This window comes from Carassius gibelio, chromosome B21 (genome assembly GCF_023724105.1).
Source record: "Carassius gibelio isolate Cgi1373 ecotype wild population from Czech Republic chromosome B21, carGib1.2-hapl.c, whole genome shotgun sequence".
Lineage (NCBI taxonomy): Eukaryota > Metazoa > Chordata > Actinopteri > Cypriniformes > Cyprinidae > Carassius > Carassius gibelio.
In genome coordinates this window covers 9,390,560-9,403,475 of record NC_068416.1, presented here as the reverse complement: position 1 = coordinate 9,403,475, position 12,916 = coordinate 9,390,560, and the positions used below count along the sequence as shown (strand labels likewise).

Below are 12,916 nucleotides of genomic sequence, written 5' to 3'. Positions count from 1 at the left end.
CCGAAAGGTCCATTGTCCATCGTCAACGACACAGTTCACACAGAAAGTCACTTTCAAACCAAATAGTTTTCTTATGACATTTGAGTGAAATTCCCAATCGCATGGATTCCTGGCCAAATAATTGAACGCTGCAACTTTAGAGAGCAGCGCTGATTCAAATTTGTTAGCAATCATGTTACTTTCTATGTGGCTGTGGGAACAAATGCTAATCCCAGAGGCTTGTACAGTGTTTCGCAATACTAACAAGGCTAAAACACTTACACTCTGTTTATGCTACGGTAGCAAAAACAGCTAAAACAGCTTTAGCTTGGACTGTAATTAGTGTCCAGATTTACTGTTATACTGCGGATACAGAGCTTATTATTCTGTGGCGAGATTTTACTCTTGCAACCGCTCAACAGTTGCATGAAGATGCTTGTTATTTTGGTAGTTACTGTCACAGGCAAATTATTAGATTCAGCAGAGACCGTAAACATCCCAGTGTTTAACATTTCAAGCTATAGTGTTAATTTGCTGCATCTGTTGTTTTAGCAGTGGCCTAGCGGTTAGAATATGTGCTCTGAATCTGACATTGTGAGCTGTAGCTCATTTCGCTTTCATTTTGTATTGGTTTGTTTGTCATGCTTTAAACTTGTATTAAACCCAGAATACACGAGTTTAGGCGGCTGAGGGAAGAAAACTTCACATACTAAGATTCTAGCATGCTAATTCAAGGAATAGTAAAATGGGTTAAGTGCAAACCCCGCCCCACAGTTTTCATTGGTCAACTCAATCACTTGGTCACCTGTTAAGAAAAGTTTAGAATTCATAGACTGATTTCAGATTTCACAAATGGTTCAGATCACGACAAACAATGATGCTATTTATCAGAATGTGCTATCTATGCTTTACCAAAGTTAACGTTAGGCGTTAGTATTTGTTTAGACAGAAAATACTGCGATTGACGAGAGCAATTAAATCTTTAGAACTGGCTGTGGCGTGGGATCTGCATTTAACAAGTTTGACGAAAATAATCACACCTTTATACTGGGATTGTAACTTCTTATGGGGTACAGAAGAGAGAGTCGGGGATGTGGGGGGGGGGCTCAAGTGTGAGTTTGACAGTTAAAACTGTGATCAGCAGCTTCAAGCGGCAACACATCTGATAAACACAGTGCAGAGACAGCAGACCTCCCACGTTCCTCCCTCATCTATCCTACTTTTCATTTTCCTCTGTCATTACCTCCTGGATTGTTTATGTTTTTAAGATGCAGTGCGAGATGTTTGTTGTTTAGCTTGAGCTAACTTAAGCTTGAGCTAAACTTAGCCAGTGAGTCAGACCACGCCCTCTCTCCAAAACCCCGCCCTCCAAAGGCATGTCAAATACAAAATGCATTGTGATTGGTTTGGCAATGCACATTTCTTTTCACGTAGCTTTGTTTTCTCACTCTTTTAACCCATCCACTCCACAGCTCTCTTCTTTTCTGCCTTGTTTTGATCCCGGCTCTCCTGCTCACTGTCTAGAAGTCCCTCAGATGTCTGTCTCTAGAAACCCTGCGTCTATTCTCCTGTCTGTCTCTCTGCCTGCCCAACTCTTGCTCTCTCTTCCGCTTCTCTTGTTTCTCAGGCTTTATGTCTGAACAGCTGATCAGGGGTGGGGTGGGATACTTATTCGTGTATGTGAACGCTCCTGTGTGTGTGGGAGAACAAAGAGTGAAATCACCGCCAAGACAGCACCTCTTTAAAGGTAGCGCAGTGGCCTGGGAAAAAAAGGCAGCCGTGTTCTTAATGGCATGCTAACAGATGATGCCAACTGTGTAGGAAGTAGGTTTCCAATTATTTATAGCGTCTTGTTTACTTGCCTTCGATTTCAAGCATCACATCAAAGCCATTGAGGAAAACGCTGGATGAAATATGAAAAGTGTGCTTGGCGAGATGAAATATGTATTACAAGGCATATGAATGTTGCATACTTATTAATGTGCCCTTCTCGCACTTTGGCACGCAGTTAAAACTTCCCTAAAAATCACACTAATATAACATTAACATAGGGTAATTTTTACGCACCACCTTTGCACACTCTGTGTGCAAGAAACTATTTCCTGCGTTTATCACAGCACTTCCTGTTCTTTGATCGCAGTAAAAGCAGTCTTTAAAGAGTCTTTAAAAGTTATCGAGATGGTACACTGTAGGAGCTGGTAACCTAAAATGTCCCTTTTGAGAGCGCTTAATACAAACAAAATACTAATGAATCTTTATATGAGTCACTTCCACGTGTATGACTGGAGGAAAATGTGACACTATTGTGCAAAGCATTGTGGATTGCTTTGCAATGGACAATTATGCAATTTGACAATAAAAAAAATACAAAATAAATAAAAACATGAAATTATATCTTGTGAGAAATAATAAAAAAAAAACAAACAAAAAAAAACAATGTGTATTCATTAATATGTAGGGTAGTTGGTTGACTTAAATGGTGGAATATCACCCAAATTACCTTTTATAATTGATTCATAATATTTTATTAAGTCATTAAAGCAAGTGGAAGAATACTGCTGTTCTGGAGCACAGCTCTGCCGGAATGGGCGAAGATAGATTTGGTGTTTATAGATAGTAATATGAAGCAGGTCTTTGGGCTGGCAGACAGTGATGCATGCTGTGTACTTCTAGAAGACCTTGGCCCCCATTCCCTCAAAGTGAAAGAAAACCATCTGAACAAATGCTCCGAGCTTGCCAACTCCAGCACTGGCTGTAACAATATCGCTTTCAGTGCCTTTGTATAATGTAAAGTACATCTGAAAGACATCAAACAATGAGCCGATGTATCGTCTGTCTCTGGATATTTCTCCTGTCAAATTACCCTTTTCTTGGTAGATAGAACTTTCCGTCAGTGTTTTCTTTTTTTTTTCCCAGTTAAGGTCAATGTGACAAACTTTTTCGATGGTGGACAGGCTTGCTGAATTACACCTCCGTTACATGGCAGAGAGTAATGACTGTGCGTAACGGGACAGATTTGCTGCCTACGAACGAGATCCCAGAATCTTAGCAAGGTGACACGCTTGGCGTAGTCAAACGCGGCACTGTTCGGAATGGCATGCCATGTCCAACATTCAGCTCGGGGAGGAGGGGGGACACACGAGGCTTTGCCAGCCTGGCAGCGCTGTGTTTTGTGTTAAGGAGGGGTGAGAGCAAAGCCGAGAAAATTTGGGAGAAAATCGGGGGGCCGTACCAGATGGTGCACCGTGCTCCAGTCTGGCATCCCAACTGCTCTCTCGCACCCACCTCCTCCCCCCACCGCCCCTGTGCCACACGCCACTGATGGTTTGGCACGTCACACGCTAGCATAGGTAGTATCCCAGTGAGCGCATAGGCACTTCACATTTTTACCCATGAGTGAGAGATGCAAAAATGAAAGAGTGAATTGAAGAGATAAATACCGTCAATATTGTGATATAACTATACAATAACTGTTTACCATTTGAATGTATTTACAAATGTAATTTATTCCTTGGACATTACAGCTGAATCTTCAGCATCAGTCCTCAGTGTCACATGATCCTTCAGAAATTATTCTAATATGATATTTGGTGTTTGATTATTATTGCCGTTTAATTGTTCTTATAATTATCAATGCTGAAAATAGTTTTTGCTCTTTAATATTTTGTTGAGCCCATTAAACTTTTTTAAAGATTATTCAATAATATAAAAAAATCAAAAGAACAGCATTTATTTAAAATACAAATGTTTTGTAACATTATAAATATCTTTCCTGTCCCTTTTGATGAATCCTTGCTGAATAAAAATATGAATATGTTGAAAAAAGACAATAACAAACAAACAAAAAACCATACCTGACACTTTTTAGTGGTATCACACGAATATTTAATAGCACAATTGTTTCCAACATTTATAATAATAATAAATGTTTTTTGAGCAGCAAATCATGGTAATGATGTTTCACAATATTACGGTTTTACTCTATTTCTGATTGCTAAATTCAGCCTTGGATAAGAGATATCTTTGAAACACATTTTGAAACACAAAACTTTAGTTCCAAACTGATAGTGTAGCCTATGTAATAAACATTTCTTTAACCTGTCCTGAAGTACACAAAACTTCATTTGGAGACCGACATGACCAAATATCATTAAGTGAGTCAGATCTTGACTCTGAGTCACCTTTATTTTTTTTTATTTTTTATTTTTTTGTGTGTGAGTGATTCAGACTGATTCAAAAGAACTGGCTCATTAGACTTAAAAAACAGCTCGTTAGACATTTGCTTGTGAATCGAACAAGACCAGTGGCATTGTTTGTTTGATGCTTTTTACATGTAGCATTCAAGTATAACTAAATATACCTTTCTTGTGTTTTCTTTTTTGTGATATGGTGTTTTTTTTAAATATAAATTTACAGTCGTTCCGAAGCTGCACGCAATGCTGCTTCATCGTCGACAAACGATAAAAGAAATTTTGCCATATGCTTATTTCTTCCATTGAATGCATAGTAGGTAAATATCCAGCCTCAATCAGCTCTCATTTGTTCTTTTCTTAGAAAATATGCCATTACTATTTCAGTTTGACAAACGGTGACAAATGATGCGGAAGTGAACTGTCCGAATTCATCATACTGAATCGCGAACAATTTCAGATCTTTTTTCAAACTCGTATGACCAGTTAGAACAAAAGAGCGATTCATTCACAAATCTGGCATGCTAGCTCTAAATAGTTTATAGTAAACACACAACATGATTGCTGAAATAATTGATTGTATGATTGTAAATTCCTTTGACTGATATCTAATTATAAATTTACATTTTACAAACTCTATAGAAGTAAAATTGCAAACAGTATTTCATTTTGACATTCAGCAGTAGGTTTTTTCTTATCCATAGGAATCACTGTGATTACATCTCCCGCTTGTTAGAATCTGAGCAGCCAGTTACGTTACATATCATCTCCTCCATCTACAACAGGTGTTCTTCGGCTTGTTACCCATCCCTCAAATCATTCAGAGCTTGTGCTATTGTACATCCAAGCCTCTAACAATGTTACTCCACCTCAGCCCCAAGCCCTGGAGGAGCTAGAAGTGAAACAATGAGCTCTTCTTATTGGAGCACCTTCATTTCTCACCTTCTGTTTTCCTTTACGTAATGAGCCACAGTCCTGTGTGAAGCCGGAGCTCTGGCCAGCCTGTCCAGAAATATTGGATCAGCTTAGACGATTCCCCACGACACATGCTGATATTTATTAAATACGACCAGGCCAACAGGCTTTAAAGGCAGAACTACGCCTCCTCGCAGCGTGTTCCTCAAGTGGAATGGGCTTCTGTGAATCCATCGCTGATTGTGAGGGTGGATAAGTGGAGGAAATGTTTTTTTTTTTGGGGGGGGGGGGGCGTTGGGGGTCGTGTGGTCAGTGTCAGCTTCCTGAAATATATCTTCACATGTAACATGCTTCATTTAATTTTGATTTCACAAGAATGTTAAATAAAGCCTGTGTGAGTCCAAACTCTGACTTTTCCCCCCTCTCTCTGTTCAAAGGCCATCATATATGAAGGTCAGGACAAGAATCCGGAGATGTGCCGTGTGCTCCTGACTCATGAAATCATGTGCAGGTGAGACTTTTTCCATTTTCCGAGTTTCCAAGTGATTCGAATGTCCTGCTGAAAATGCTATGTGATAAGGTGCAATCACAGCAAATCAGAACATATTTCAAATTTAAAAACCCAATCAAACTGTGTAGTACATAATCTTTTAAATAATAATTATAAATAACAATTCAGTTCGTTCCACTGGCTGAAAGTACTTTTAATTGGCACTTTATTCAGTGCATGTTTAAGCATCAACTCTAAAGTCGTCATTTGGGAGAACACTAGCACATAGCAAACCTTAACGCTAATAAACATGGACTGCCGCAAAAACTCACTCTGTGTTTCAAAAATGCCTTGCTGTGTAGCATTATAAAAACAGTACATGGAATAAATAGTATGTCCGAATTCACAATACTCATAAAACATTAGGCAGAAAGTCCGCTGAGATTCGGAAATACGCATCTGATGGATGCTTTACTATCCCATGAGGCCACAGGAGACGAGTTCACATGACATCGAAAAGACGCAACTGCCGCTCTGAGTCACAAGACAGCTTAGTACATCTGGATTTCATTCGTACTACATATGTTCATGCTATACAGAACATTCTTTTCTTTAACTTTTGCAAAGTTATGGGATTCTGGGCGCAGCTTTAGATTTTGATTTAATGCTATATTTTATATTCCGGGATGTTGAACCAATGAGATTTCGCTCTGTGACTTTCCAAACACCCTGCTGCTCGTCACTTTATTCTGTTGCGCGGTACACTCTAGTGCTGTATTCTGTTTCAATTCACACTAATACCATCCAGGTCAAACTCACAAACCCCTAGTGAACAACAGAGAGAGCGAGAGAGAGAGGAAAAACAAGTAGAAGATGACTTTTTCTATCAAATTCTATGTATTTAATTAACATCCAAAGATGAATTTGCTTAAAAGTAGGTTGTGATGATCGACTCGCGCCTATTTTTAGTAGTATTTTAACAGTGCAGCCCACCCTTGTAACCCCCCCCCCCCCCATGAATATCACCCTGATGCCTGGTTAATTAGGACAAGCAGAAACTCATTACTCAGTCTGAAATTTCAGTCTGCTCCGTTAACAAACGTGCCCTGGCTCACATTGCATCTATGAAATATATGCCAGGTTTTACCAGCAACGCATCACACAATTTAAAGGTGTTATAAAGGCACTTTTGCATTACAAAAAGAACCAAAATTGTATATATAGATTTTTTAATGTTTTTTTTTAACTGACAGCAAATGTATACCCAAACCGATGTAGTCTTCACCCCCCACCTGCCAAATCAGCATTGATAGGCAATCGTGTATGTGTGCGTGCGATTGCCTGTATGTGTACCATCAAATGCTGCCGCAATTATAAGCAGAAAATTAGGCTGTTCACCATTAATCAGCTCCACTAATTGCCACGCACCACCATTAGCCATATGGTGCCATGCCAGCTTGCAAGTGTGGGACAAAAGTGCTTATTCCTATCATTTTAACCAACTAGGGGGAGGATAAAAAAAAAAAAAAAAATAGGAAATGTTTCAGGATGTTGTTTGTCGTGAAACTAGCCAAAATCGTTCTTCTAAAGACTAAAGTTGTCATAACACAAATCCAATCTCATGAATCAAAGGAATCATGGAAAGGAAACATATGTTGGAGGCGTGTGATAGTAGCCTAGCCACGTTCCAGCGTTGACAGAGCCGACTACATCCTGCTAATTACATTTAGCCCATTTAGACATTTCTTCAAAAGCCGCATCAGGAAGGAAGCGTTAAGATCTAAGATGCGATTTCCTTTTTGTGTCCTACGGGACGATCTTGAAGAGGATCAGGAAAAAGATTATAACCTTCCCAACCTCCCAGTAAGCTAATTTAGGCATGCAATAATTACTTGCAGTTGAATTTGCTAAGGCAAGTGTTCATAACTTTTTCATACTTATGTTAAGTGTTTGTTCAAATATATAAACTCTATAAGTGCAATATAAGTGCAACTGACCTCAAATAACTTTTTGATAGCAACCACATGAAGTAGCAATGTGATATAAGCCTCAATATTGTGTCAGGTTTTTAAATATTTTATAATTTTTTTTTTTTTTTTGTCCAGGTTTATTAATGCATTGATATATATATATATATAAAATGCAAACACATATATTAAATTACTTTAATACACATATTTCTTTAATGAGCTTGTTTTAATGTATTTTTATTTTAGGCATAAAGTTATCTAAAACAATATTTATTAGATATATTTAAAATAATAACATATAATAACTTAGTTTACTATAATAACATAGTAAAAATAATAACATATTTTCCTAAATCTTTAATGCACGTGTACACAACTTTAAAAAAAAAAATGCTTGGTGTAAAATTATAAGTTTATTTAGGTTGGATATCTGAAAAACAACAACAACAACATCAAACAAAACACTGTAAATTTGTAGTTGTTTTAACTAAATGTAGCAACTAAATGTTAACTAAATGTTTTTTTGCAGTATGTTAACATTTTTCAAAACCAAATGAGAACAACATGAATTCTGACCCATCAACCATAAAAGACTGCAGCAGCAAAGCACTGTCAACCACTCACAACACTCGTGCATCATACCAGTTAGTTTTACATAAGAAAAATGTAGTTAACAATATTTCTCTTTAATTGTTTTGAATGTGTTTCTATAAACTTGAATGCTCAAGGTTCGGTGTATCAGGAGCTAAACTGTGTCTCCCATGGGCACTGCTGGATTTGATCATTAGGCTTCTACAAATTTTCTTCCTGCACTGTATAAATACACACACACACACACACACACAGAGGCACTGCAATCCCTTGTTCCAGTCCTTTGGGAGGACACTGACCTAGTTGAGGAAGCCTTGCAGAAGGAGGGGCGAGAGAGATAAAGATTTAGATGTAGATAGAGGGAGAGAGAGATAGATTTTAGTCTTCTATTCATGATGAGTTTCTAAAGAAAGACATTCATCATGCATACCTGAAGAAGAGTATTATATAAATCACATACACACGGTTCCTCATGAATAAGCATGGTACATCTCATGATACGATCTGAAAGTCTGTGAATGAATGACAAAGTCTATTGATACGTCTAAAAACTGTGTCGGTGGAGAAAATAGGGAGCTGGGAATGAGGTAACAAGAGAAACCGTGAGGCGGGAGGGTGGAAGCAGAGAGAGTTGTGGGAGGAAGAAAAACTGAAGGGGGAAGGACAATGCCAGGGGTGTCATGTGACAGTTTTGTCCCCAGCCCTTATTCAGTGTCCTGCTGCCATCTGTGCGGTGGAAATGTGATGCCGGTGGTCTCCAAACCGCTGCTGAAGCCCCTCGCACACCTTAAATTCTCCTCTCGTCAGTCTTCTAACCCTTATCACCTATGCAAATGCAGAGAAGGTCTAGCAGTGACATTGAAAGTGCTTAACGTGTTAATGTGGCGGTAACAAACTCCAATACACAAGGTGGCGATAGAGTTACAGGTTAGCTTTTAGGTCAACAAGACATCAAAGATTGACTCTAATTGCTTTCTTTATACATGCTATTGTGCAAGATTCATCGGTTAAAATTATTCCGAAGTAAAAGGTCCTTCATCTATTCAATTTTAAGCCTCTGAAACGACTTTCCTTTTTTAGTGATGTCACCAAGCCCTTGTTTAAACCCCTCCCCTTTTAACTATCAGACTTTTGATTTAAAATCTAGTCTAGCTTGCATATCTAAGCATTAACATTGAGGTTCTAACATTGAGTGTTTTTCTTTGTCTACAACATAATTGTGCGTAAAACTTAATGGACAACATACAAAGACATGAAAAATATGACTTGCTAAAATAACAGACAAGGTGGTGGTTTTCGATTTAACTTGTGACATAGGAAGTCTAATTTAAACTGATATTTTCTTTGTTTTCAGTCGTTGTTGTGACAAAAAGAGTTGCGGGAACCGCAACGAGACACCCTCGGATCCCGTCATCATCGACAGGTAGGAAACTCTTCCTGATACTGTTTGTGTGCCTGAAAACATTTGATACTTTCATTGTTATCGTCATGCCATTGGAGGCTGTGGTTGAGGTCGCTATTGAAGCAGTTCTCAGGACACTGAGACGCTGGAGTCCTACGGCCGTCTCGCTTGAGTCACTTGTTGGTTAAACGCTCTGTCATGTTGTTTCTTTGGCTGCTATTTTTTCCACCATGTTCTTTTTGTTGTGGGTTCAGGATTGGCTGTGCCCAAGCACTTGATATTAATGTGCTTTTTATTGCTATCTTTGCCTGAGTAAATTACAGGCTTAAAGACTTTAGTCAAAGGCTAGTCTTTGTGTTAAAAGTATTCAGTGAGTAATTTCTCTTGAGAACATGTTTGACAGTAAACATGTAAGCAATTTAGATAATATCTACATGGTATGTATTTCAAATTGAGATCTGCTCCCCCCTTAAGAAGTAAAAAAAAGACAGTGTTCTTGGTCTTTTTATTCTGTCTTAATCAAACCCACATGTAAAAACAATAGACACCAGAGACCCTTGCCCCCCCTCATCCTCGATACCCTGTTCTCGCCATCTCTCTCAAATCCCCGGGGCATCGCTTTCTTTCACCTAACATTCGTCTCTTTAAATCCAAATTAAACTCCTGCATCCATTACTGTAGTTGTAATAATGTTAGCAGTAATGCTAATAGGATTCTTTGCGACTCTGAAGATTTCACAGTCCTCGAGGTAGTGTTTTCATTGCCGTTAATGTTTTAAGCTTTAGGCTAGCTGTGTGCAGTTATGTGTTTTGCAATGTGGAAGCTATTAGCCGACGTCTAATGGCATTTATTTTGACAGGTCATGGTTGTCATGGATTGAACAAAACAATCTTTTTCCTATTGTTGCAGCAACTGCTACGCTCGATGAAAATTGCTAAACGTTCCTTTGAGACAATATTTAGGCACACGAGGTGAACATATCAAGAGCTGCTTAGCCTATTTGAAGAAAATCAGCACTGAATCACGTTTCATTTGTTCTGCCTAAAAAGGCCCTTGCTGGAATATATGCAGCTTCCCAAATTCCCAAGACGCCTTTTTTTCCATAATCTGCCCGTAACACTGGGAAAGGCCACAAATCAAGGGTATATCTCAGTGAGAATCTATTGCCGAAGGGGGGAAATGACTTGATATACACCACATGGAATGGTGTGCAAGAGTTATTGTGTGCAGATGACCAGACTAGGGTTGATTTGTGACGTTTGTCAAAAGACCGTTCAGGCTCATTTGTGAAAATTAAACCCCACTGAGAAGAAAAAAAACTGTTTCCCACTACATCAGCATTCCCGGTTCCGCTCTGCTTGTTTACTTCAGTTTTAGACAGCAGTTGGACAGTTTAGAGTTGGACAGTTGCACAGTTCGGTTTCAGCCACTGACCCGTTCCTGCAGAATGGACTCAGGTGTGACTGGAGCTGCTCAGTCGACCGCGCTCGGACACAGCAGATCTGCCGCCCCCTTCATACCTGGCTCGCGTGTTTGTGGGTAGCTGACACAGTTTATGCTTCACTTGACCAGAACGGGTCAGAACTCTTGGGAGCCAGCTGTGGCTCCCTTATACACGCTCATACACCTCTAAACCTCACTGAGCACACAGGCTCAATATGAACACAGACTGATGAACCTGCTGGAGGATCTCATGTGCTATGGTCCCATGTGCAGTGAAAAGGCCCACTAGAAGGTCTTGGTAACTTCAAGACCATCAAAAACTACAATTATTACATTCCCACTAGCGAATCTTCCGGCAGCTCCTCTTTCAGTTTTGTTTTAGGGAGTCATAATAGTTCTCTATTAAGTTTTTGTATATATATATCTGTTTTGTCATGCAATTGTATTTTCTGTGTAAATGCATTTATAACACTGTTGTTCTGCATTAGAAATTGTGTTAATGTGCCTTGACATGGCATATATCAAATCTCTGTGCTATCATTTATTTAAGCATATAGATATACATTTTTATATATATCTGTATTGTTTGTCCTGCATATTTGTTCTTTTCAAACTACTATTTATGAATCTTTCTGCACTTGTGCAGAATTGTGATGCATTTGTGCAGCAATTTTCCCCTCCGTCCTACCCACTTAATAATCCTCCCACATATATTTCTTAGCATATAAAATCTTTTTTTTTTCATGAAGGTGAAAGTGTTTGGATGTTGTGATCTGATCTGATTGTGTCACTCCTGATCTCTCGTCGCATGTTTCTGCAGCCCAGAGAAATGGGTCATGCAGGAAAGAACAAAAAAATAAATAAAAAGGTGGGGAAAAAAAAGAAGAAGAAAACAATCTAATTTTGGTATGTGTTCTTGGCAGCTACACATTTTCTCACAAGCTCAATGACAGCGTCTTGATTATGACTTATTATTTCTCCTCAATGCGTAACCTAAAGAAAAATAAATCCGAGTTCCGCCTTTTCCCTCTGAGTTATTTAGCTTGGTTAATAAGGGCTCATTAGCGCGCACTTCTTTCAACGAGCCGATTTGATTTCACACCAGTAATTAGTCTGGCTATGGCTAATTCTGCCGGTTTTGCATTGAGAGTGATGCTCTAATTAGATACGCAAAGAACACAGCTAATCCAAATCTGTGTTAAAAACACTAATGAACCCTTATTATGCTGTTAAAACAACTAATTTCATATTTACTAAGATTCGGGATTGCAAACAACATCTGTAAACAAACAATATCCACCCTCGGCATTTATCGATGGATATATTTGACCGAATCGCCCGACTGCAGGCTGTCGTTAGTTCTTTCGATTTATTCGTGCAGGCAGGGGAAATACCACAAATCATAACCGCTCACAGAATTCGTGATGACCTCCACTGCGCGCTTCGATTTACGCCACATGTAGAACGATTCATTATTTATCTGGATCTCTTTATTTGTTTTATTCGAACCGCTCCCTCATGCATTCATGTATGCGTGTGTGTGTGTGTGTGTGTGTGTGTGTGTGTGTGTGTGTGTGTGTGTGTGTAACGCGCTGTATAACATTAGCGACTCCTCAGCCGGGCCATATGTTCCTCTCGGCCTGTCCCTCTCCCGGACTGACCTTTCATCGGCTCTGTAAGATTATTTCCAATACTTTAATCCCATCTCATTGACATGGACACAAAGCACACTGACATCTAATAGACGCCTCCTCACTTTCTCCTTTCTTTCTCTCGGTTTAATCACTTTCAGTTCAGGCCCTCCACCCCCACCTTCCTCCACTCCAACCCCTGCAGCCCTGGACGTCTATTGTTCACGTCTCATTTTAATCCAGACCCTCCCATTCTGACTTCTGTTTATGTACAGGGTGCCAAAAAAGCCTTGTATAAGTAGCCG

General features: G+C 39.2%; 1 protein-coding gene across 3 annotated transcripts in view; it reads left to right on the top strand.

The window, feature by feature from the left end:
- Positions 1-12,916, top strand: part of LOC127985770 (transcription factor COE1-A) — a 114,983-nt gene that overhangs the window by 5,041 nt on the left and 97,026 nt on the right. For all 3 annotated transcript variants that reach the window (XM_052587914.1, XM_052587915.1, XM_052587913.1), the window contains exons 5-6: positions 5,522-5,595; positions 9,490-9,558. In XM_052587914.1, the coding sequence (XP_052443874.1) occupies positions 5,522-5,595; positions 9,490-9,558 (143 nt within the window). The remainder of the gene's footprint in view (positions 1-5,521; positions 5,596-9,489; positions 9,559-12,916) is intronic.